The following is a 26,692-nucleotide window of genomic DNA, read 5'->3' as shown; positions in this document are numbered from 1 at the left end:
GCATGCTGGCTTCCCCTGAGACTCCTCCCCTGGGGCCACACAGGCAAGGCATGGTCGCCTGCTGGTATGTGATGCTTCTAATGAAGCTAGCTGTAACTGACTAAATTCTAAGGGTGAATTCTAAAAAAAAAAAAAAAAAAAAAAAAAAAAAAAAAAAAAAAAAAAAAAAAAAAAAAAAAAATGACCTATTGCAGTCTGTCCCGATTCTGAGCTAAATAGGAGGTGACCAAGGAGAACCCGGCTGTGTGTTGGTAGCCATGGTAACTGTTGACTCTCGGTAGACAGTAAAGGAAAAGGCCCACGGTAAGTCTATGAGCTGACCACATAACCTAGACACAAAGAGAGCGTAGGTTAAGTGGCTAGCCGACCCCACCAAGGTCTAAGACCTGCAAGACCTTGCAAGGAGCAATAGTGACCAGCAGACAGACAAGGTCAAGAGCTAACACTGTGGAAGCCAGAGATGGACAGATGGACAGAGAAGGGCTTCAACCACCCCTGACCAGGAAGAAGTGCACGTACAGCTTATGATTATTGTACAACTAGGCCCCGGGTCTGAGAGTTTGCTCTAAAAGGTAGCTGCTAACCCCGGCGATGGTGGTGCACGCCTGTAATCCCAGCACTCGGGAGGCAGAGGCAGGCGGATCTCTGTGAGTTCGAGGCCAGCCTGGTCTACAAAGGGAGTTCCAGGACAGGCTCCAAAGCTACAGGGAAACCCTGTCTCGAAAAACAAAAACGAAAAGGTAGCTGCTGCCAGATGGAGGAACTTGGCTTGCAAAGAGCTTTCCTGGTTAGTATATCTCCAACACGGAGGCAGAAATATATAGCTGGGCAGAAGGCAGAAAGCCACCTCCTCCCGTCCTTGCCTGTGACTTTCCATACCATGAAGACACATATGGCTGCTTGTACCTGAGAGAGAAGCAGCTGAGGAGGTGACCCAGGTCTTGCCCTTCATACATCTTCACAGGGGAGTGCTGGCTCTAGGAGCTGCAGGAAAGGTAAGTGTGTTGTGCAGGTATCACCCACACCTTTCCACAGACAGACGTGAGAGGAATTGGCCTCACACAAATTCTAGTCCACCGATTCCAGGTACCCAGTGACATGGCCGGACTGCCCAGATGACAGACAGGCTGTCTCCCGAATTAACCCCGAGCGAGAGAATTTCTGGGTCCCTAACTAGGGCCAGGGCTTCATGAATAGACAGAATAGGTTGTCTGATGTAGAACAGCATTTCTCTGGCTACTTTTGGTCAGGACACTCTCAGAGGGCTTTTCTCTGTCTCTGCAAGTCACCATGACTAAGCGACACGACACGGGGTTCTGAACTCTCAGTGTGGGAAAGGCTGAGCTGCCGAGAATCTGGCATCTGGGTCCGAACTCAAGCCGCCAAGAGAGGGAAACTTCATTGTCTGAACTGGGGTTGAGACATTTGTTTCCCGCTTTCCCGCTAGGTACACATGAGGAAAAGCATTGGAGAAGTGAAATTTCTTGAAGCACGAGGGAGAGGTCAGCTCCCAGCTGCCAAGTGGGCCAAAGGGCTGGCCACGTGTCAAAAGAGGCGTGGTTAGAAACGTCAATCAAAGTCAGCCGACCCAAAGAGACCGGATGGTGGCATTGTTCAGAATAGTTCATACAGAAGACTGAACCAAAAGTAAAATTCAGTCATCTGTGTGAAAATTCCAGTCATGGGATTGAAACTTAGGTGGCGTTCTGCTTTACCAGAGCCAAACTACCTAGGAATGAGACCTCTGAAGCCAGGAGCTAAAATCACCTTTCTCCCTGTACTAAGAAATTGCGTAGCTCAGGTGGGTTTGTCACAGGCACGCAAAGCTGACTATACTTAAAGCTAAGTGTGAGGACTTCGGAACCTCCACCTTTTAAAAAGCTGTATTTCAGTAGATAGAGGACAAGCGAGACCACCACAAGCTGTCTACCTTGAAGCCGCCTCTACAAAGCATAGAGAGACAGAATAAAAGTCGGCCAGCTCTAAGAGTAAACTACCACAGAGGATCTGAACTTTTAATTTCGAAAACGTTTTACAGCTACACAGTTTCTCAAAAAGGCAGCAGGGATGTTTATACAGAACACCACTGCAGGACATGGGGCAGACCAGAGCTGCCCTGCCAGGGCAGAGGAGGCGAGGAGGGGCAAATCTCCCTCAAGGGCGTGTTCCCCGCAGTGTCTTTTCTTCCTTCCCTCAGGCTCCTGCCGCCTGAAGGTTGCAGCGCCTCCCGACGGTGCCTCAGACTTTAGCATGTGGCCTTTGGAGGACATTTGAGAGCCAAACACAATAGGAAGGTTAATTGATTAAATGGAAGGCACAGTTTTCAAAATGACCACTGCCGCTGTGTGTGTGTGCAAAGTCTTGTCATCCTGGTGACAGCCTGGTGTCCACCTCTCTTGACTTATCTTGAAGTCACCTACTTGAGTATTTGCAAAGACCTTTCCCCTCATTGCAGCTGATAACTCAAGTTGAGAAATTAAATGTTTCCTGGACCCTTGATCCCTTGACCCTTGGTCCCTTTTATAATTTTATGGGATGGCCAATAAGCATTGCCACAGAGCCGGGGCACGGAGCTGTTGTTTAAACAGGACACAGGTGTGGCGGTGCGTGCCTTCAGGCCCAGCCCCGAGTCTACAGAGGCCAGCCTGGTCTACACAGTAAGCTTCAGGACAGCTAGGGCTAATAAAGAGGCTTGTCTCAGAGAGACAGAGACAGACAGAGGTCAGGTAGTAAAGAGTGTAACGCAGGAAAACGCTTCCAAACAAAAACAGACTTCATGACTGACTGTCAAAACCATTGCGATTCTTTTCTCTTTATAAGAATGTATCAAATTTATTTCAACATTTAGTTTCATTTTTAATAAAACCATTTGACAATTACTGTAACTTAAAAATCATTGTCAGAGGTACAGAAAACATTAATAAACAGTTTAATAGTGCAGTAATTAAAGTTACTGGACCATGCATTTAGGAAAGTTTAATAGTCTCTGAAGTCTGCTTTACCATTGAACCACTGCAATTTTTTTTTTACTAGGAGAAGAAAATTTTATTGATCTCACCTGCCTCCAGTGGTGTTGTGTGGGCACACCTTTAATCCCAGCACTCAGGGTCTATATACTAAGTCCCAGGCTGGCCAGGGCTGCAATGTCTCAAGATTAGGAATGAGAGGAGGAAGAAAGGAGGAGGAAAGGAAGAGGAGAGGGGGAGAAGGAGGCCAGGAGACCCAGGAGAGGACCACCTGGCTCCAGTCTAGCTCTTCCTGCTTCCTGATCCACCGTGAAGTGAGAAGTCTTTAATGCTGTTGTTGTTGTTTGTTTGTTTTCAAGATAAGGTTTCTCTGTGTCGCCCTGGCTGTCCTGGAATTCATTTTGTAGACCAGGCTGTCTTTTCAGACCCACAGAGATCCGCCTGCCTCTGCCCGCTAAGCGCTGGGACTAAAGGCGTGCGCCACCACGTCCTGCGAGGTGAAGGAGCGAGAAGTCACAGCTGCTGCTCCCATGAACACCATGCATTTCCGAATAGACCCTTTCCACATTGTTCTACAGGTGCACCGTCACCCCAAGGCAAAAGCAACTCTCATGCACATAAAATACGCGTAGCGCTGTCTGCCCAATGGAGAGGTCCAGGGAGATGGCCTGCCGACCTGAGTTCAACCCCCACAGCCCGCAAGGTTGAAGGACAGAGCTGACTCCGCAGGTTAGTTTCTGACCTACACACACACACACAGAGTAATGAAAAAAATGCACTTGTAAATAAACGTGTGCTAACAGTTGTGAGAATGTCTTCATTTTTGCTGCTCAGCAAAGGTCTACTTAGGTTGTGTGAACTAGAAGTGATTCGGGTTACTTTCCAAAATTTATTTATATGAGTGCCCCTTTATTTATAAGCCAGTTAGAACAGAATTCCTCTGGGGATTTTTACCATGTGGACACACGCACACAAACACATATTCCGAAAGATACATAGCTTTTATTTTAAAATTCTAGTCACTAGAGGAGGGGGCCGATGAGTTGGCTCAGTGGGTAAAAGCACTGAATATACAATCCTGACAACAGAGGCCATCACTGGAATCCATGATAGGAGAGAACGGACTCCCAAATGCTGTCCTCTGACCACACACAGACACACAGACACGACACACACACACACACAATTAAATTTATGAGTTCATTAAAGAGAATCTAATGCCCTGTATTTCTTACAAAACGAGACAAATGAGCACCTAAAATAATCTTCTGGAGGCTGTGGACCGATTTTTGAGTTAAACAATCTCCATAGTAATTTAGTTCTTATAAGTTTCTTTTCCTGTCATTATTACCTTTTTCCAGTCTCAAGTTTAGGGCATAACTCTTAGATGTTTACCTGCTAGCCTGAATGGGACAAAATCACAAGGCTTCAAGTGACCTTGAATAGAAAAATAAAAATTTCTGCTTGTTTCTTTGCTAGTTTAGTCAACATGAATGAGAAGCATTTTCAGAAATGTTTTTGGAAAATTGTTTAAAGACTCTCTCTACTCCATTGGGGTGGCAAAATAATCACATTTTGTGTTTTCGTTTTGTGTGTGCGTGCGTGTGTGTGATGTCTTTTGCTCTTCAGCTCTTTGAGGGGCCCACCACCCAGCTCCCAAATAAATCACAGCGGAGACTTAATCTTAGTTATGGGTGCTCTGCCTTAGCTTGGCTTGCTTCTTGCCAGCTTTTCTTATCTTAAATTAACCCATCTACCTTTTCCCTCTGGGCTTTTACCTTTCTCTTACTTCTGTGTATCTGACTTTCCTTCTTACTCTATGGCTGGCCCCTGACGTCCTCCTCTCCTTGTTCTCTTGCTCTTTTTTCCTCCCAGATTCTCCTCCTGTTTATTCTCTCTGCCTGCCAGCCCCGCCTATCCTTGTTCCTGCCTCGCTATTGGCCGTTCTGCTCTTTATTAGCCCATCAGGTGTTTTAGACAGGCACAGTAACACAGCTTCCCAGAGTTAAGCAAATGCAGCATAAACAAAAGTCACACACCTTAAAATAACATTCCCCAACATGTGTGTGAGAGCGTGGCATATGCACACATGTGAATTCAGGTACACAAGCCTATGCATGCTCACGGACAAGACTAGGCTGGCTGACCTCCTCCATCACTCTTCACATATTCCTTTGAAGCACTGTCTCTCTTTGAACCTGACACTTGCCTTTTCTTGGCTAGGCCAGAAGCTAGCAAGCCGGTGATCCTCCTGTCCCTTCCCCTCGTAGACCTGCGTTACAAGAGCGGGCAGGGTGCGTGGACTGTTATGTGAGTCCTCAGATCTGAACTCTGGCCATTGTGATTGCTTAGAAAGCACCATATACCTGCTGAGCCATCTCTCCAGCCTCACTAGGCCAAGTTTATTCTGTAGAGAGAGTGATAGCCCGCTGGGATTATCAATCCAATATAGAAAACATAAGATGAAAAGGCTTTTTTTCATTCGTTGCTATGCTCATGGCTAAAAAGCATTTAATGAAGGATGGGTTGGTAAAATAAAAGCACGCAGAGCTATTTACTATATGATGGCAAGGGGTATAGCTCACTGATAGAGCACTAACCCGTGGCGAGTGTGGCCCAGAGTTTGAGCTGCAGTTCCTTCCCCCAGAAAGATGTATTAGTACCTGTGTGTGCACATACCTCTTTCTCTCCTTCCCTCTGTGTGTGTGGGGGGGGTGGCACATGTGTGCACGTGAGGAAGTCAGAAGTTAATATCAGAGTCAGTTTTCTCTTCCCACTGTAGGTCTCCAGGATTTAGGTCTTCGGGCTTGCACCCAAACATTTTTTTTTTTTTTTACCTACTGAGCCATCTTGCCAGTCTAGCAAAGGTTTTCTGACATGAGCGTTTTCAGAAATGAAGACACACCAAAACTTACATGCTTTCAGGCCTAGAGTGCACAGAAATGTAGAATTACCTTTTAATGAGCAACCAAACAGGAGCCTTTGAATAATTTGCCTCATCTAATTTGCCTTATCTCTGAACCTTCAAGTATAAGGACATTCCTAAGGAATGGTAAATAATACATTAAACAAAACAAAACAAAAAAACAACACCAAGAAACCACAATATCTAATCTTTAATACTTTATATTAAAAAATAGTCTGTTTTTTTTTTAATTTAATCTAGAACAAGTTCTTAGGACAAGGGCAGACAGCGGTCAGATTCATTGCCGTCTTCTGTAGCCTCTTGAGTTGTTGCTACAGCCCACACCGTTCTCAGTGCACAGGCTTCCAGGCTCCTGCTAGGATGACCCACCAAGCTCTTCCTGCAGTGTCCAACCTCTTTCCTACTCTAAATTCCAAAGTCCTCCCCAAGGTCCAAATCAGAAGCAGAAGGAGAGAGAGCACGAGCAAGGAACTCAGGACCAAGAGGGGTGCACCCACACACTGAGACAATGGGGATGTTCTTTCGGGAACTCACCAAGGCCAGCTGGACTGGGTCTGAAAAAGCATGGGATAAAACCGGACTCACTGAACATAGCGGACAATGAGGACTGCTGAGAAGTCAAGAACAATGGCACTGGGTTTTGATCCTACTGCAGGTACTGGCTTTGTGGGAGCCTAGGCTGTTTGGATGTTCACCTTACTAGACCTGGAAGGAGGTGGAAGGTCCTTGGACTCCCCACAGGGCAGGGAACCCGGTCTGCTCTTCGGGGGTGATGAGAGAGGGGGAGTTGATTGGGGGACAGGGGATATGGGAGGCGGTGGCGGGGAAGAGACAGAAATCTTTAATAAATAAATAAAAAATAAATAAATTCCAAAGTCCTTCTGTTAGCTATTCATGCCAGCTGTTAGTTATTCAGCCAGCTGGCGTGGCCTTCTCTGCAGTGCTCAGAGACCCCATGTAAGCCCTGTCCTGGAGACCTCTGGTCACCAGGCTCCATCCATGGACCACACTGCAGACTGGGCCTGATCACTCAAGGCACGAGTGGCCAGCTCCTACCCAGGAGCTCCAATGGCTGGGCCCTGTGGAGCTCCATCAGCCAGGTCTCCCCTTCCCCCGCTTCTCTAATGGCTATAACAGCTGTTCTCAGTCCGTCAAGGCAGGAGAGTGGCCAGGCTCCTCTGTACAGGAAAAAAAAAAATGCCCAAATCGGGCCACAGATTTCCTCTAATCCCAGACCCCACCCACCCCAAGAAACCCGATAAAAAACCCCGTGGTTTCAGTTCTCTGCTGCTTCTCACCAAGCAGAGGCACTCTGCTGGGGTTTCTCCTCCCAGTAAATTTCTTGTGCGAGCTTTGTTTGCGGGTGTGACTTTGTGGTCATCCTTGGCTTTTGACTGCCAGGAAACCTTTCCCTTCAGAGCTGTGACACTTCCACTGGGGAAGCCTTTCCCCTCAGGGCTGTAATACTTACACCTTCCACACTCCAAAACCAAAACAAACCTGCAAACTTGTCTGTCACAGCAAAGCCCTTATGTCCCTGTGAGACAGAGGTTGTCTGTGTCTCTCCAAAGGTCTTTGTGTCTCCAGATGTCCAGACTTCAAAACAGAACAACTTACTGCTCAGTCTGAGTTGCAGATGTGCATTGTCTTACTTTGTTTTGGTTCCAAGTTGCAAATTTTCAAAACTTTGGACTTGCTCCCTCAGAGCTATCCTCTAAATTGTGTCACTAAATTGTGACACACTAAATTTGTGTGTCACACTAAAATGTGTGATCACTAAATTGTGTCAGTCTTGGCCATGGGCTCCCCAGACTTCCAAGCCCCCTAAGGCCTCTCCCATTTTACAGGCTCCGCAGGCGGAATCTGTCCCAGATCCCAGCCCTGAGTCTGAGGTCACCCAGGGATCTCAGTAGGACCTCCAGATGCTGTGAGAGAAACTGGACTTAGACTCAATTCAAACTTAGATTAGATGAATTTGTTCTTCTGCTAGCAGAAGGACGACAGCCTTAGAGCCAATGCAGCATGCCATGTGGGGGGGGGGGGCTTAAGGAGGGGTTTCTAAGGCGGACACCAGAAAGGTGTGCATTCCATCTGTCTATGGAACCCACAGCTGGGCAGGAACAGCGTTTTACTCCCCTCCGTTGTTTGCTTTTCCTGTTATAAAGTCATAAAAAGACAATTTCACCCCTTTCTCAGGCGATAAGCTGGAAGCAAAGGCAGCTGTTCATACCTTGCATCCCAGTATCCTATTCTTACCTCATCCGCAGGCCCCGAGGATCGCTAGGCATTCAACATCCCATAACGAATGGGAACCTGTGTAAATTATTACTCCGGTCTGACCACTCTACTGGCTGGGATAGAGCAGTTCACTTCTAGGCAGGCAAAAACACAGCGTCAGCAGGTTAGGGCTGACTGTCACACCCCTATTATATATTAGGGTTCAACATATTTGTAATACTAAACCAGGCCCATTATGTTTGAAGTAGAGCACGCCACTCATGCAAACAATAAGTTGTACAAAAGAGAGTATAAGGTAGCCTGTTAGGGAGTATTATTTTAACTGGACAAAGATGTGTTAATTTGAATATGCTGTGGAATAACCCTTCTGTACATATATTCTGTATGAATATATGTTGCTATGATTGGTTTAATGAACAAACTGACTGGCCAATAACAAAACAAGTTAAAGTTAGGAGGGAAAGCCAAATTTATAGGGGCCGTATTATGCAGGCCCGTATTTCTACATTGTATGGCAGTCAAAATTCTGAGCAACCTGGCAAGGTGCAATTTGCACCTGCCACATAGGTGTCACCTAGCCCTTTGATAGACAACCTGATGCCAGCCAAAGCAAGTGGTCAGGATATGCTAATGTTGTTCTGTTCCTTCTATTGTAATTTGGGAGGACGCCTGGGAAAGAAGTGTTAATTCAGTCTACCAGTCTATGTGACAGAGCAGGCATAGATAGGCAGACGTGACAAAATGGGCATAGAAAGGTGTGGGCGTGGCGCAGTCATTCTCCCGGTTACCTAGGAAACAGAATGCTAATGAATTTCCCCCTCAGTTTACGTTTTGGTGTAAAAGCTGTTTGGAGAATGAACACGGGTGGATTTTCAGAATATGAACTCAGGATTTCATGAGGGATCCCTGAAAACTCCCCTCCTGATAAAGTCATGTGAGTTGTGTCTCAATTATTCCCACACCTCCACGCTGGTTCAAGAAATAATTTATGTTGGGGCTGGACCTTGACATGAACTGAGAATGAAGGAAGGAAGAAGGGTGGAGTCAGAGGAGTCCCCAGGCAGATGCAGAGGGAGCAGGAGATGAACACGCCATGTTAATAAAGGTACCGCCACATGGCAGAGCATAAATAAGAAATATAGGTTAAGTTAAAATGTAAGAGCTAGTTAGTAATGAGCCTGAGCTATTGATAGAGCATTTATAATTCATATTAAGTTTCCATGTGGGTTATTTGGGAGCAGGTGCTCAGAACAGGAAAACTCTGCCTGCAGACATGTGTGTACATGCTCATATGTATACATGGATCACTTGTTTAACCTCCACAAGCAGAGGCTTGTTAGTAAGCAAGTAACTAAAGAGGGAACACAGAGCCTCAGGATGCCAAGATTTTGTTAATATAAACTGGAGGCAGTTTAAATTAACAATTATGAGTCTGGAAGCAGCTCAGCATCTGTCCCTCAGAGCAGCATGGCACCCTGCAGTGTAGAGTGGTGGCCGCAGGTCCTGCAGATCAAGACTGGGCCAAGGACTTCTCTCCAGCTCCTTTCTCCAAACTCCTCTATGGGGCATTTGCAGCTATGATGTCATCAGGTCTGCCACTCCTTTACTGTAAATGCAGTCATCTCATCCAGCTTTATTTTCTTTCTGTGAAAAAGCAAACACATCCTCGACCCCAAATAAATATAGCCCGGGTCTTTTCATAATTCATTGCAAGGGCTTTTTCACCTTGCCTTAGCAAGGTCTCCTTGGTGTCACCATGCCAGATCTGTCTGCAGTAGATCTGACTGCAACTTTTATCCTTTTAAGTTGTTTTCAAGGAGCCATGGGACACTCCACAATTCCTTTTTATTATTAATCATATATGCAGCTCTTCCATTGGGAAAGCCATTTGTAAATTTTTTTTCATAACATCCTTTAAGGGATCTTTGGCTATAACATTCGCAAAATATAGTTGTGTGAATTGCAGCAACGGTCATCTGGAAAAAGGCCATTACTCAGGCCTTCAAATTGAGCAAACACAATTGTCCAAGAATCACTATCTTAAAATTATCAATTAATCTACTGCTTAGTATAAGAAACATTGATCATAGCCAATTCTCTGCTAAACTATTTTCTAGATTCCATCCTGTCCTGCACTTTTGTATCAGACAGGCTACTGCTCTAAATTAAGAGTTTAATATCTTAACTGGCAAAACTGGAAGGTGCAGCTATAAAAAGTGTTTTTTTTTTCATAAAACTGTTGTAGAATAAGTTTGTACTTAATACATATACTTGCCATAGCTGGATCATAATTAATATTCTCTACTTGCTGATTATTGTAAACTCTACCTGTCTGAGTACCTGTTTGGCAGCTTTTATAAACTGTCTACTGGAAATTGGCTCATTGTTCCCTTTAAGAATTTTACTTTGTAGCTCAATATCTCCCATAAGAATATTATAATTAAGGCTTTAACCATTGTATATCTAACTGAACGTTTGTAAACCATCCTCCTCTTAAGTTGCAAGTCTGCCTATCTAATAAGAAAATGGAAAAAGCATATTCTATTAATGGTGCTGGCATAACTGGACAATCAACACGTGGAAGAATGAAAATAGATCCATATTTATCTCTATGCACAAAACTCAACTTTAAATAAAGCAAAGACCTCAATATAAAACCAACCACACTGAACCTCACAGAAGAAAAAGTTAGAAGTACTTTTGAAGGCATTGGCGCATCTCAAACACAGCCTCAGTGGCACAGACATTGAGAGATACAATTAATAAATGAGATCTCCTGAAACCGAGAAGCTTCTTCCAATAAAAATATATGGTACAAGCCTAAACCAAAACTCTCAACAGATGAACCCAAAGTAACTGAAATAACTTTAAAAAATGCTCAAGCATAACGTCCTTAGCCATTAGAGAAATGCAAATCAAAACTCTGAGATTCCATCTTATCGCTGTAAGAATGACCAGGATTAAAAACACTGCTGGCAATTTATGCTGAAGGGAATGTTGGGTAAAGAAAAAACTCCTCCACTGCTGGTGGAAGTGCAAACTGGCACAGCCGCTTTGGATCCTAGTATGGGGATTTCTCAGAAAATTAGGCAACCATCTACCTTAAAACGCAGCAATACCAGTTTGGGGCCCATACAAAAAAGATGCTCAGCCATACCATAAGTATTATTCTTTTAAAGCGGGTAAATGTGAGTGGGTAGAGACAAGCACGGGACAGACAAAACACGCACGAAGGAGGAGACACAGACACGCGGCTCCCACGTGGGTACACTTTAATGGGGGAGGGGTAACACAGGTAAGGGACAGGTGTGCAGAGACACGAGAGGGTGGGAGAGAAAAGAGCGAAGGCTCGTGGGAGCTCGCTTTTAACGGGAACGCAAGGGTATCTGGGAGAAATGGCCTGCACCTGCCTGCGCCTGCGCGCGCTGGTGTCCGTAATCCAGGAGGATTCTGGGAGCTGTAGTTTCCAAAAGGAACAACAATAAGGACACGTGCTCAACTATGTTCAAAGCAGAATCTGAAAACAACCCAAAGTGCACCTCTTCTACACATATGATAAATGAGAAACATCACCCTTTACGATAGCCATAAATACCATAAAATATCTTGGAGTAACTCTAACCAAACAAGTGGAAAAACCTTTAGGAGACAAGAACTTTAAATCTTTGAAGAAAATGAAGACATCAGAAAATGGAAAGATCTCCTATTCTTTTGTGAAGGTAGAACCAACAAACAAAAAATGACAATCTTACTGAAATCAATCTACAGATTCAATGCAAATGCCCATTAAAATTATAGCATGATTTTTCACAGACCTCAAAAGAACAATCCTCAACTTCATAAGGAAAACAAAAACTCAGGTTAGCCTAAACAATCCTAAAATCCTGTACAATGAGGAACTTCTGAATGCATCACAATTTCTGACTTCAAACTTCACCACAGAGCCTCAGGACTGAAAACAGCTTGAACACGGATATGAGGATCAAAGGGACTGATTATCAATCAATCCCTCTGGGATATGAACCCACATGCCTACAAACAGCAGGTTTTTGACAAAGAAGCAAAAATTATGAAATGGAAAAAGAAGCATATTTAACCTGCTTGTTTATTTTTAATTGTCTTGAAGTTGCAGGTCTCTGAGGCTACCTTTTCTCCAAACCTGCCTTTCAGCTCCCTGCTGAAGCCAGGCCACACAGCGGGAGAGAGGGGGCAGAACGCAGGCTCCCCAAATCTGCCGGCCTGCCATCACAAGCTCTGGCGAGGGTAGGCAAGCCGATTTTAAACTTTTTTATTTTAACTTGTAATCATAAAATTAGGTGTGGATTGCGTTGGGTGGGCTACTCAGTCTAGGGGTTTGCAACCCACCCGCAATCAAGTTACTCCAGGGTCTCGGAGGGGCGCTACCTGGAAGTGATGAGCTAAGACAGAAGAAGGAGGCCAAGCAGATTTGTCAAAGCCTCCGTTTATTAGGGTCATGGTTGCTGCTTATATATGGTAAGGAATGGGGGGTAGGGTAACTGGATTCTTGCCGCGTGTTCCAGGTCACGTAGGCTAGGTTACAGACAGACAGACAGGCCAGGAAGTCACAAGTTGCCACACCTGGTTCCCTGGGTAGCTGGAATGTGAGGCGTATTCTGCTAATAGATTAACAGTTAATTGGATGAGGGGCAGATTCTGTCAATAGAACATAATTATGGGTGTGAGGTTCCCTGCAGACTCCCCAGGGTGATGGTTCCTGTAATGATAGGGGGAAATGGCTCCTGACAATTAGGAGAATTCCTGAATCCTCTCCTCTGTTCTATTGGCTGGCTCTGGGCTGCTGACTGTGTGGTCAAATTTGTTCTCTAAAGTTACTCAGTCTCCTGCTTGCCTCCCCCCCTCCCCCGCGCGCGCACAGGTGGGTTAGATTCAGCCGAGTCCTGCACCTGCGCCTCAATCTCAGCTGTAACCTGGGTGATTCTTGGGCCAAATGCCCTATTTCCTTACTTTTTCTACCCATTTAGCAAGCGACAAAAGTTGTATCTCTGCGTCTATCACGCTTACAGATTCTAAATATCTCTGCCTTTGTTTCTGTTCCACTTTAACTTCCTTCAGCTAGCAACATATGTATTTGAATACTGTTTCCTTATCCCATATATATAACTTATTATTTACAAATCTTTTTACTCCCAATTTAATTTTCCCACTTCTCTATACTTCTTGAAATACTCTTCTCTGTTTTTGAGCACTCATTACTCACATACCCGCCTGTGGTGCTGTTTTTTCTCCTGGGTTCCTCACATTCTCCTCCGTACAACTGGTCACTTCTCCGGCTTTTTGGGGAGATTCACCGATCAGCCCATGTCTGGGCGCCATTATGTCGGGGTCCCGTGCCAGTTTGGCCCCTAAATTATTTCTCCGGACCAGAGGGGAGGTGTGGGATTAAAGACACAACTCACGTGCCTTTCAGGAGGGAGATTCTCAGTGATCCCTCAGGAAATCCTGAGTTCACATCATGAAAATTCCTCTGCGTTTGTTCTCCAAACAGCCTTATATACCAAAACATAAACTGAGGAGGAAATTCATAAGCATCCTGTTTCCTAGGTAACCCGGCTGTGGTCATGTCTACACATCTGCCTATGCCTGCTCTGTCAAGTCTATCTTCCTGCTCTGGGTGCCAGCTCTGTCAAGTAGGCCTGAATTAGCTTCCCTATCCCAGGCATCTTCCAAATGACAAAGAAGGAGCAGAACAACATATTAGCATATCCTGACCCTTTGTTAGGGAGGTGACTATCTCCTGTGTGGCAGGTGCAAGCTAGGGCCTGGAAGTCTGGCTGCTATTCAATGTAGAAATACGGGCCTACGGTGAGTACTGTGGGTGAGTAACTGTGATGTGGTAGGGACCATTTTCTTTGTTTTTATCCTGGAGAGGGTTATTGTGTTCCTAATACGGGGCTCAGTGTCTTTGGCATCAAACTCACGGATACTGTCTCTTCCAGTACAAGTGTACAGTGCCGCACAGCCCTGATGTTGAGGGAAGTCAGGAATAATCCCCTTGGACTGGCAGTGTAACTTCCCCACATCTGACTTAGAACCTCAGAGTGGGACAGAAAGACCACAACCCGTTATCTCTGGAACAGAGTTTCCTTAATTGTCCCGCGGGCAGAGGCTCTGGTCTCAACTTCTCAAAAGATTCTTCTGATTTGCATAATAAAAAGGCAATGCTCTGCCAAACCTCCTCCCCTGTTGCTCAGAGCTGGAGCATCAGATGACTATTCCCTCACTGTGACAAACAAGTCACTGCCTGAGTAGGGCTGCTGTGATGAAACACCCGACCAAAGCAACCTAGGGAGGAGAGAGGGCTTACTCTGCTTACACATCCATCATCGAAGGAAGTCAGGACAGGAACTCAAACAGGGCAGGAACCTGGAGGCAGGAACTGACGCAGAGGCCTTGGAGGGGTGCTGCTTACTGGCTGGCTCTACCTGCTTTCTTATAGAACCCAGGGCCACTAGCCGAGGGGTTGCACCACCCGCAATGGGCTAATGGGCTGGGGCCCTCCCCTCTGGGTACTAAGAAAATGCCCTACAGCTGGATCTAATGGGGCATTCTCAGTTGAGGTTCCCTCCTTCCAGATGACTCTAGCTTGTGTCAGGTTGACATGAAACTAGCTGGGGCAGCCACTGTCTTTAAAACTGAACAAGTTCCAGGACAGGCTCCAAAACCACAGAGAAACCCTGTCTCGAAAAACCAAAAAAAAAAAAAAAAACCTGAACGATGAGCCAAAGCGTTAACTGAAGAGGAAAATGAATGCTATGTGCGGCTTTCATGCCTCTAATTCCAGCTCTCAGGAGGCAAAAACTGGACAATCTTCCTCTACAGAGCAAGTTCCAGGCCAGACAGAGCCACATAAAGAGGTCCTGTCTCAAAAAAAAAAAAAAAAAAAAAAAAAAAAAAAAAAAAAAAAAAAAAACAAAAAACAACAACAAAACCAAAAACAATACAATGAAGCAAAACAACCACCACCAAAATCCTAAACTTAGGAGAAAGCATACATTTTAATAAGGGGTTGCTTTTTAAAAACTTTATTCATTGTATCACACGCATCTGAATCTTTCACAAGCACATGTTATGTAAGTAAAATACTGCATTGACTAAAAACTTATTCAGTAAAGTGACCTATAAACCATGAATGCCCCAAACATGAATTTAATGATATCTGGCAGAAAACCGATCCCCATGAAGTTACTGAACATCAAAGTGTGACCTTGAACCTACCATGTCCACTAACAGACAAATGCACTACAATCTAGAGGAAGCTCTGCTCTGGGTACTCTGCAGGTGTCTGCCAAAGAAGGCCAGAATCTGCTTCCACGTATCTATCTGGGCTCTGGAGTGAGCCCTGACCTCCCCTCCCCAGTGAACAGCTCTGTTCACTATTTTGTGCAGAGAAGCTGGGCACATGGGGAAGTAAGGAGGCTCAATGTAATGGCCAGCCCCAGGGTAGGAGATTACTTGTGGCCTCTCCTTTCCGCTAGCCTGCAGCCTTTGCGAGGCTATCTGAGCGTAAAGTTCGCTCCTCCAGCAATGATCGTCCTGCCCAGCGATGAAGAGGATGGGCCCCTTGGCCTGCTCTATCGGGATCATACTGGGGTTCTCACAGCCGCCCACAGGATCGTTCCGTATATCCACAATGTCCAGAATGCCAGAGAAAGCCACCTTCACTCTCCTCAGGTCATGGCCCAGTGGTGGAATCATGGTCTGCTGGTAGTGTATGTGTCTGTTTCCGCTGAATGCAGAGCCATTGATGGAAACTGTGGCTGAGACATTCTTCAAGAACGAAGCCATGGTGAGGCAAATATCAGCTCCCAGAGAAAGACCCAGAAGCCCAATGTCTGGGCCCTTTACCTAGGAAAAGAAAAGAAGAAGAAGATGTAAGAGTCAGAAATGTATCTAGTTAAGTGTGATGAAAATGTCTACGATCTCAGCACTGTAAGTGGAGGCAGGAGGATCAGGAGTCTGAAGTCGGTCAGCTACATAGGGAGTTCAAGACCTGAGGGGATGACTTGGAGGGTAAAGGTGCTTGCTGCCAAATCTGATGGCCCAAGTTCAAATCCTGGGACTCCAAAGTGGAAGAAGAGAACTGATTCTTCCAAGTGATCCTCGTTCTACCTGTGTGCTGTGGAACATGCACACCACAAAAAAAGTTACTGAAAAAGAACTTACCAAGCACCCTAAAATGCAACTAGAAAGGCTGGAGAGATGGCTCAGTGGTCAAGAGTACTGGTTCCAGAAGATTTTGGTATGGTTCCTAGCACCCACATGGCAGCTAACAACCGTCTCTGACTCCAGTTTCAGGGGATCCATTGCCCTCTCCCGGCCTCTGTGATCACCACACGCATGTGGTGACAGACATAAATGCAGGCAATACACCCACACACACAAAATAAAAACAAAGTTTTCACTGCACCTGGAAAGGCTGCCAGCTCCACTCAACATCAGCTCACAGGGAACCTCTTTTTCTTTTTAAAATACTATTCCTTTTTAAGATGGATTTTTGTTATATGTCTAGGCCGTTAAAGTCTCAATCCTCCTGCCTCGGTCTCCTGAGTGCTAGGAATACAGTAGGTGCCACCATGAGGGCACAAGGGTCTTTCTAAATACTGAATATCTGCCGAACCCAAGGCAGACAAGCCTACACAGTCACGTTGAAGAATTGGCTATAAATGCTGAGACATGGGAGCCTGTCAGGTTCAAGACCTCATTCACAGTGAGCCTGAGCCAAGCCTTTATTTGGCTGTGTATTGAGTCATGGATGAAGCGATGATGCTCTGGCCCAAGATTTGAATCTTTTGTCCAACTAATACTGAAAAATAATTAATTTCCTGGACTTCAAAGTCCAACTTAGAAGTTCTTAACCTCTGAAAAGGGTGGGCAAGTTGGGGCTAAATTTGAGAGGAAAATGAAAGGCTATAACAATGAGAAACCTAATCTTCATGACAAGAGGGATTTTACAATTATGAAATGAAATTTCCCATGATTCTTATGAAGAATTCCACACCAGGAAGCTATGTGACGGAGAAAGGGGAAATGCTAGATGCTCAAAGTCAAGGAAGTCTCCCAAAGACACTTGGGCCATGAACAAAGAGCAGAGAGAGTCTTCCGCACCCCTGAAGCAGGCGACCACCTCTGCAGATATTCCCAGGGAGCCTGGCTAAACAGAGGGCATGAGGAGAACCTTGGGGTGTTGGAGCATGTAGCTCACTGCTTCCTCGAAGTAGTCCACTTCTACGACGGTGAAATCCTTAGGGAGGTCTTCAAAGTCATAAAAGGCCAGAGCCAGTGTAGCAAATCCATGGCTAGCCATAAGGCTGGCTCGGTATTCCAACAGGCCCCCACCAACACCGTAGACATCGATAATCCCTGGAAAGGGTCCTTCTCCTACAGAGGGGAACGGAAGGGCAAAATCATCACACAGTGCAGAGAATGTGTTTCTCTTTTGAAAAACCTTTCTAAATTGTTCTTAGTTGGTTTCTGTGGATCCCTGTGTCACTACTACAACACACACAAGAGCTTAGAGTTAGAAAAATCTAAGTAGTTTCATAGATGACTTCATCCTCTTATGGATTCCAAACTGTGGCCCAAGAACCACAAGATAGTTATGAGTGTGGCCCAACACAAAATCATAAATTTCCATGGAACACTGAAAGGTGTGGTTTGTGTGTGTGTGTTTTGTTTGTAAATCAATTGCACAGTTCTAGAGAATTGATGCTATAAATAACACCGTTCCAGAGGCTGATTCTGTGATAAGCTATTTGCACACTTGTACAAATCGGGTGTTGTTGGAGTGGAAAGTGGTAAGCCTTTGGGTAAAGAGTATGTATTGGAAGGAAGACTGGCAAGGTTTAGACTGTCCACTCCTAGAGTTCTGTTGGAGGGCTGCAGAGAACCGGAAGTGGGGGCGGAGAGATGGCACAGCGGTTGTGAGAGCTCCCTGTGCATACAGAGACTGGAGTTCATGTCCCAGGGCCCAGGACTGGGGATCTGACGCCCTCTTCTGGCCATCCATGAGCATAGAACACACAAAGCATACACACGGGTGTAATGTCCTGTGGCATTAAATAGAGAGAGAAAGAGAGAGAGAGAGAGGGAGAGGGAGAGGGAGAGGGAGAGGGAGAGGGAGAGGGAGAGGGAGAGGGAGAGGGAGAGGGAGAGAGAGAGAGAGAGAGAGAGAGAGAGAGGGAGGGAGGGGGGGGGGGGGGGGGGGGGGGGGGGGGGGGGGGGGAGAGGGAGAGGGAGAGGGAGAGAGAGAGAGAGAGAGAGAGAGAGAGAGAACGTCTACTGACAGAAAAAAAAAAGAGCTGATTCTTGGAAGGAAGGCACTGAAGTTTGAAGTGTGATCTGCGATCTGCTGTGGAGCTGGGCATGAAGAAGTGACTGCGTGGATCAAGGAGAAGAGAGAAAGGCAATGTAGCAGTCTCCCTCCTTGTCTATTATTTTTCCTAACCATGCTGCCTGGGGAGATCTGTGGGGTAGTGAACTGTACCAAATCCGGCCCCGCTGGAGACACAGGCCTGGCGCTGGCGCCCCTCTACATCGGACTCACCCACCTGGGGGCAGGAAGAGCGTGGCGCGCACACGGCCCTCGCGCACGGGCACGCGCCGCACCCCGGGAGCCATGAAGTGACGCTCGTGCACCGCCCGCGCCAGCAGCCGCCCGCCGTCGGGCTCGTGGCCGTCCAGCACCTCCAGCTCCACCACGAAGGGCGTCTGCACGTCGCGCTTGATCAGGCGCCAGAAAGGCCGATCGGGCTCCATGGCCCAGAGCAGCCCCATGGGCTCGAGCCCCGCGAAGCTGCCGCCCAGCGCGGGCGCGCGCGCCAGGTCCAGCTCGCCGTGGGGGTCGGCGCGGTAGCGCGCGTGGGAGCGGAAGAGCGCGCCTCTCTCGTCGCGCAGGGCGGCGCGCAGCGTGACGGGCTGCTCGGGGGCCAGGCCGCGCACGGCAATGCTCAGCGGCTCGTCCCAGCAGCTGCAGCCCGCGGGCTCCAGGCTCAGCGTCGCCGCCATGGGGAGCTTGGAGCTGAGCAGGAGGCCTAGGGAAGCACCACACCAGTCCGGAGCCGACCTGGTCGGTCTCTAGGACCCAGACAAGGGAGGGGCAGGAACAAAGGTCTGTCAGCAGTTTGGGTCACAGGGAGGCCAGAGGATTCTGCTTTTCCCCACTCCCACGTGGTGTTGTGAAAATGACTGGTCATGACATCAAGTGAATGAATCAAGACAAAGTCCGATCCTTCCGTGGACTCAGCAGCTTTCTAAAATATAAAACAAAACCAACAGCGAAAACTTGGTAATAAATTATAACTTTATACCATTTCATTCTTCAGATACTGAGCTTGCAAAAATCCTCCTTGGATACTCCAGCCCCAGGAGAGAAAGTATGCAAACTGAGAAAGGCAGCCGTATCAGTTAGGGTTCTCCAAAAGAGTAGAACTGAAGGGATGGACACACACGAGAGCGCGGACAGACGGACACACGGAGGATGTATTAGAGTGACTTAAGGGCTGTGTTGTAAGCAGTCCAGCAATGGCTGTCTCCCATGGAAAGGATCTGGTAGTTGTTCAGTTCACAAGACTGGATGTCTCAGCTGTCCCAGTCTGGTGCTGGAGTCTCAGAGAAGCTCTAGAGAGCGGCCATTTCAGTCCACGGTAGAATCCTGAAGAAGTTGGTTCTAACTCCAGGGAAGGAGCGACTCAGGGACAGGATAGACAGACTTGCCAGTGAGAGTGGGGACAAGCAGGCAAAAAGCAAAAGCTCCCTGTTCCCATGTCCTTTAATGTGGGCTGCCACCAGAGGGTGTAGCCCAGATTTAGGGTGAGTCTTCTAACCCCAAAAGATCTGGATTTAGGATGCATCTCCCACGTCAAATATTCCAATCAAGAAAAATCCCTCACAGGTGTGCCCAGTTGCTTGGGGTTTTGTTGATTCCAGATACAGTCACCTTGACGGCCAAGATTAGCTCAACAGCTGCTTTCTCTCTCCTTGCCCCGGTGCCCAGTTACAAGGGCATACAAATGGCTCTGGTTCAGGAGGGAGATGCCACTGAGGTGATTGCATGGGCCCCCCCCTTTGCTAAGGGATACTATTAAGAGTGACTTGGGAGATCTAGAGACCAAGCAGGTGTCCAGGGAGCCATAGGAAGTTCTCCGAAGTCAAGTTGGCTTCTTCCAAAGTCCCAGTGACTTGATAAAATGGCACAGCTTAATATTCAGATGGAGAGATGGTTAAGAGCTCTGACTGCTCTTCCAAAGGTCCTGAGTTCAATTCCCAGTAACCGTGTGGTGGCTCACAACCGGCTGTAATGAGATTTGGTGCCCTCTTCTGGCCTGCAGGGATATATGCAGGCAGAACATTGTATACATAATAAATAAATAAATAAATAAATAAATAAATAAATAAATAAATAAATAAATATTCAGATGGTTGATGAGTGAGTTGTGGAGCGATCTGGCTTGGGTTTAGGACATCCCACTAGATACCTAGTAAGATTTTCGAATTGAAACATCCTGAAGCAAAAGTGCAAAGGTAAGCCCCTGGCTGCCCACCGAAGCAACGTCCATGTGGAGAATGTACTGGGAGCGAAACGAATGTCTGCCTAGGTAACATCAGTGAAGCATTAGAGGGAAATGGTGGGAACCATTGTTTCTCACAAGTCTCTGTGCTGGGCACTCACAGACCAAACCAAGTGTAGAAATGGTTCTCTGCATTGAGAGCCCATCAAGCTGAACTGAATTGTTTCTTGAGAAACTGGAGAGATGACCACCAGAGTCCCGAAAGGGGAAGCAGGTGGCATCCAATGAAATCGTGTGCTTTCTCCTTACCCGGTTAATCCTATTATCTTCATGGTAAGTAATCTAAAGTTAGCCATTCCAGTACTTTTTCTTCTGTCCCCCTGACTCTACCTAAGAAAAGACCTGTAAAACAACAAATCCTGTTCTCATTCTTCAGTTTTGCTTTTACTAGACTACCTATGAAAACCCACCTCTTCTACCCAGCCGACGGGAAGGAACACAGTAAAGAATGAAGGGTGCCCTGGTTCTAGAGAGTAAAGTCTTTCAATTGATATAAGCTGTTCTGTGGCAAAAAGGCCACTATCGGAGTGATTCTGATTGCTCTTATAAACGCACAATGTTATGCTACCCCTCGCGTGTTTATGGGGGGGGGGGGTCATATGTGTAAGTGTTCACTTGTGTGTGCAGAGGCCAGAGGTTGGTGTCGCTGTTACCGTGACAGGTCCCCTCACTGAACCTGGGGTCTGGCCAGCTTCCTCTGGGATTGCCTGCTTTTGCCTCTGGAGTTCTGGGATTACAGGTGGGCTGACAGCCTACTGGGCCCTCCATGAGTGCTAGGCATCCGAGTTCCAGTGCTCATGCGCTCACTGCAGGGCACGATCCAGCCCTGTCAGCCATTTTTTAACTCAAGACCGTTAACTTTTCTGTGACTCTGAGATAACTCTACGGTATTCAGATTTTCTGATAAGCCAATGGAGAGTAAAGAGGAGCGGCTAGAGAAGGGCCCAGGCCTTGTCCTGCTTCATAACTCTGTAGCATGAACGACACAGGAGAGCTCAGCACGGCTCCTTTTTAGCAGCCAGTGGATTACACTTCAATAAATGCTTTCCTCTCAAAGAGACTCACCGTCAGTTCTCTGTCAATGGTAATCCTGGGTGTGGATCTTTGTCCTGCGGTGTGGAAGACCTTAGCATTGTGGGAAGTCTGATCAGAGTCAGAGAGATCGCCACCATGTGTGCAAGATTTGCGAGGCTGAAGAATAAATTGTCAAAATAAAGAGGTGACAAGAACAGGAAAACACAATACTCTCTAAGAGTGATGGCTGCACCCGAGAGGACCCTTAAACTTGTAGGATTAGTGTGATCCTTCCTCCTCTGTACCCTCAAAGGCAGCTCTTAAAAAGATGGGGGTTGCTAGGTCCAAGCCACTGGACCTCCAGTGGGAGTACATTTATTAGTTGATTCTTCTCCTCTGAGGCTCCGCCAATCTTAACAGTGAGAACCAGACCACTGCCACAATTTTAGTCAACTCTGAAGCAAGCTTGATTTTTTTTTTTTTTTTTTTTTTTTTTTACTGCGTTGCACCTAAGAGCTGGCCAGTGATTGCCTCCTAAGTCGGGTTAAAGAGAACAGCCCCGAATCCATTTCTTGGGCCCTTTTTAAGGAGTAAAATCACGAGTAGTTTTACAGAAGAGAGACAATGAGGCAATCAGAAAATACAGAAAGATCTTTTTAAAACTATGTGGTCACCACGTTAAGGGTATTCAAGATCAAGTCAAGGTCATGGGATGGGCAAGGCCGCGTTCCAGGAAAGAGGGCAATTCAACTCTTGCAGGAAATAGAAACTTATCTTCAATACAGCATAATGGCTCCTGCCTTCAAAATGGAGTCAGTCAGGTCCTCAGCTCCTCATTAAAAAGGAGTCAGGTAGGTTCCTCAGCTCTCCATCAAAATGGAGTCAGGCAGGTCTTCAGCTCCTCATAAAAAAGGAGTCAGGCAGGTCCCTCAGCTCCTCATCAAAAAGGAGTCAGGCAGGTCCCTCAGCTCCTCATCAAAATGGAGTCAGGCAGGTCATTAGCTCCTCATCCTCATTTTTGTTGCTTCTTTCCTTTTTTTTTTTTTTTTTTTTTTAGTTTTGGTTTTTCTACAGTGAAACAGTGTTTCTCTGTGTAGTACTGGACATCCAGGAACTCAACCTGTAGACCAGGCTGGCCTTGAACTCACAGAGGACTGCCTGCTTCTGCCTCCTGAGTGGCTACTGGGATAAAAGGTGTACACCACCACAGCCAGGTTTCTTGTTTTTTTTTTTTTTTCTTTGTGGTGTTGGAGCTTGAACCTATGGCCTCAAGCATGCTAGGCAAGGCTCTACCACCGAGTTATCCAACCCTCACACTTATTCTTTAAGGGAGATACACGAATCAGGTTTGTTTGCCTGTGAGCTACACAGTTTATTAATATAGCCAAGTGGTGATGGCGCACGCCTTTAATCCCAGCACTTGGGAGGCAGAGGAAGGCAGATCTCTGTGAGTTCGAGGCCAGCCTGATCTACAGAGCTAGTTCCAGGACAGGCTCCAAAGCTACACAGAGAAACACTGTCTCGAAAAACCAAACATAAAATAAAAAACATCAAAGACAATAGCAAGGTTGCCTCTGTGAAGGACAATTAATCAAAATAGGAGTTTTCAAAAAAAAAAAAAAAAAAAAACCAAACCAAACAAAAAAACCCACTGGCAGTCTGGGTACAAAAGTCATTATCCTAACAGGACCCCTCTGACTCTCTTTCCAGAACCTTGATCTTTAAGTCACCTAGTTGAGAGCTTGCCAAGACCTTTGTCCCTGTTTCGGCCGTTACACAGGTTAAGAGAGTAAATGTTACACGGACCATTGATTACTTATGCAATTTTATTGGATAGCCAATAAACATTGCTACACAGCCTGACCACGAATCTGTATTATAATCAGAACAAAGCAGTGACATAAAAATGTTCTATTTGCTGGATTATCTATCTTGTCTATGTGTCTCCATGTCTACAAAATCCTACAATCTTGGGTCATAAAAATACCCATATTCATCAAGCACAGGAACAGAGCGTCTAATCTCTAATATCACGTTCAAGGGCTTGGAGTGTAGATCAACAGTAGAACCCAAGCTAGCAAGTACAAAGCTCTGGGTTCTGTCCCCGGGACTACAAATTAGAAAGGAACATAATAAATGTCTTTGAAACTATTCATGGAGCAGCCTGATTCCATCGTAGGGTAAAAAGACACTTTGTTAAAAGGCCAAAATACGCTGTTTCTGTTTGCTACAAAATTCAAGTTTGAGGCACTGGGACTCTACCCTGAGGAGAAAAGGAGTTCTTACCAGGAACCTTGACACATTCTGCCAAGATGATCTGTCGAATAATCAAATCGGCTATGCGCTTCTGTAAAATTTGCTTGCAAAATCTTTGTTACAAAATCCCCAGTTTATTCTTGTTCCCTATAAAAGGAGGCCTGTACTCTCAAACCCCGCTTCGGAGAGTCAGTCCTATGCACAGTAAATAAAACCGGCTTAATTGGTTTTGATTTGGGTGGTGGTTCCTGTTCTCTCTCAGTAGGATCAGCACTATACCACACCCAAGTTCTGCAAGACCCCCTGCTCTAGACTTCAGACTGGCCCCTGTGTCCTGCCTTTCTCCTGAACTGCTTCGTTAGAATAAGATAATTGCATATTCCCTGTGATTTCTGAGTATTTAATATTTTCCTTAAAAGTTGAAATGTTGTGGAACACTTCAAGGTAAAATTCAAAGAGCCCATCTGCACCCTCACCATAGTTCTAGGAATACACAGGGCTTTGTGAGTTCCTTGCCTGTCCCTTGCCATGATTCACGTCTTGATATTCAACATGTCCGCTCCCACTACCCATGATGCCCTAATGCAGTTTCTCCCCTTTCTCTTGCAGTAGTGAAAAGGAATGCTGGGAGAAACGTCACACAGTAGCAAGTGTCCGCATGAATAAAAGTCTGAGAGACTCTACAAAGCGTAATGTTTGCTTTGGCAACCAAGCAGGACTGAAATGTGGATTCCTGTATGAATACATTCCATGACAAGATCAGGTTCTTAGGGGAAATGGGGAGATAAACGATATGAGATGATTTGAAACAATTATTCTTACCCACACAGGCTAATAGCAAAGGAAGGGTCAGGGGTCAAGGAGAGTCAAAGGAAAGTTGCTTGATAGGTATTCTTAACAAGTTATTATTGTTGGTCATAGTAGCGTTTATTCTGGAAATATTCTATCTGCATTTACAGAGGCCTCAAAGTTCTATCCAACTCTTAGGCTAGTATCAGGCTGTTGTGTGTGAGAGTCCTTTCTTTGTGACCCCCAATTCTGTGTAAACATATATTTTGTTTTGCTAGAATTAACAAAAGCAACTCTACCTGGGTTCGGAGCATTTCCACATTCCCCTGTTGATCGAGCTCATTCTATGAAAACACCAGTGATCAACCATGTGGTTGTTTGTCAGGGTTTGACTGCCTCTCGTGGGCAGGATGGGCCTCTCCGGTTCACTCTGTTCTCAGGTCAGGTGAGGTAACCGGTGACTGATGGTAAATGTAAAAACCTATACAGCTTCATTAGGAGCAAAAAGCTTTAGGGATGGTTCTGCAGCCAAGTTGATCTGGATCGACTTGCAAGCAGTGGTCAATTGAAAATAGCTTCTTTTCTTTTTTTTTTTTTCTTTTTGAGACAGGGTTTCTTTGTGTAGCTCTGACTGTCCTGTAACTTGCACTGCCTCTTGAGTGCTTGAATTAAAGGTGTGTGCTACCACTGTCCAGTTGACCTGGATCTCTTTGTAAATTCAACTTTGTCTGTTCTTTAGGTAATGCCTTCTCGGGTGATTTGAATGAGGTCTTCCCCATAGGCTTCTATGTATTTGCACTCTTGTTCCCTGTCAGTGGCGCTGTTTGGGGGAGGTCTGGTATATGTAACCTTGCTGGAAGAATTATGTCATTGCATGGTCCTTGAGGTTTCAAACCTTGGCCCACTCCTAGGGTCTTTCTGCTTCATGCTCGTGGTTCAAGATGTGAGGTCTCAGCATTCAGTTCCTGCCACTATGCCTGCCTCCTGCTGCCACAATGGACCCTTCCTCTTCTGGCACTATAAGCCCACACAACCCATTCCTTCTGTAAGACACCTTGGTCATGACGTTTTTGTTCGGCAATAGATAGTAACTGCTACAATTTCTAATGCTGGACCAGTGTTATTTTCTGTGTTCACAGGCTTTTAGTATACGTGAACAAAGCCAAGAAGACCACACCAAATCTGCCTTGCATCACACATTTTACTTGAGAACTCAGTGTGAAGGCTACAAACCACGTAAAACTACCAGGAATAGGGTGAGTTCGGTTGTGATCACTCTGGCTGTGCTCTTATCTACGCAGTTGACAGTTTCCCGGATTCAGTTTGGGCTGTCCTCGACAGCACGACGTCCCCTTATCTCCCAAGAGCTGATGTGGAGGCTGTTTAGCTACCGCTGTCCCATCACCCATAGCCTGTGAATGTGCTATGGAGAAATGGCAACAGCAAGTGCATCTGGGGTGTTGTCAGTGAGGCCCACTAGATGGCAGAGTAAAGGATTCCGTGGGTCCGTGGAGTTACCTGCAGCAGCTAGTGACCGACATGTGAACAAAAGAGAACAATATAGGCAGAAAAGAGTAAGAGCGAGCATCTCTGTGATGGGGGTCATGTGATACCAGCTCCTCATCCCATTGGTGATTTAATTGTCTCTGTTTATGGCATCAGAGAGCTCCCCCTCCCCCTCCTCTTCTTCTTCTTCTTCTTCTTCTTCTTCTTCTTCTTCTTCTTCTTCTTCTTCTTCTTCTTCTCCTCCTCCTCCTCCTCCTCCTCCTCCTCCTCCTTCTTTTTCTTTTTCTTCTTCTTCTTCTTCTTCTTCTTCTTCTTCTTCTTCTTCTTCTTCTTCTTCTTCTTCTTCTTCTTCTTCTTCTTCTTTTTCTTCATTTTTCCTCCTCTCTGTA

The 26,692-nt window shown here is 46.0% G+C and overlaps 2 protein-coding genes across 10 annotated transcripts in view; both read right to left on the bottom strand.

Moving 5' to 3' along the window:
• LOC126515168 (acyl-coenzyme A thioesterase 1) overlaps positions 1–26,692 on the bottom strand; it is a 151,052-nt gene that overhangs the window by 61,288 nt on the left and 63,072 nt on the right. The window lies entirely within an intron of this gene.
• Positions 15,162–20,476, bottom strand: LOC126515170 (peroxisomal succinyl-coenzyme A thioesterase). The gene is made up of 3 exons (XM_050164620.1): positions 18,720–20,476; positions 17,348–17,550; positions 15,162–16,017 (listed from the first exon to the last, which is right to left on the bottom strand). The coding sequence occupies exons 1-3, from the start codon at positions 19,174–19,176 to the stop codon at positions 15,412–15,414; spliced, it is 1,266 nt and encodes a 421-aa protein (XP_050020577.1). The 5' UTR covers positions 19,177–20,476; the 3' UTR covers positions 15,162–15,411.

The sequence above is a fragment of the Alexandromys fortis genome, unplaced genomic scaffold (genome assembly GCF_014885135.2).
Source record: "Alexandromys fortis isolate MF-2015 unplaced genomic scaffold, M_Fortis_MF-2015_v1.1 scaffold_159, whole genome shotgun sequence".
Taxonomy (NCBI): Eukaryota; Metazoa; Chordata; class Mammalia; order Rodentia; family Cricetidae; genus Alexandromys; species Alexandromys fortis.
This window is presented reverse-complemented; position numbering and strand designations above follow the sequence as displayed.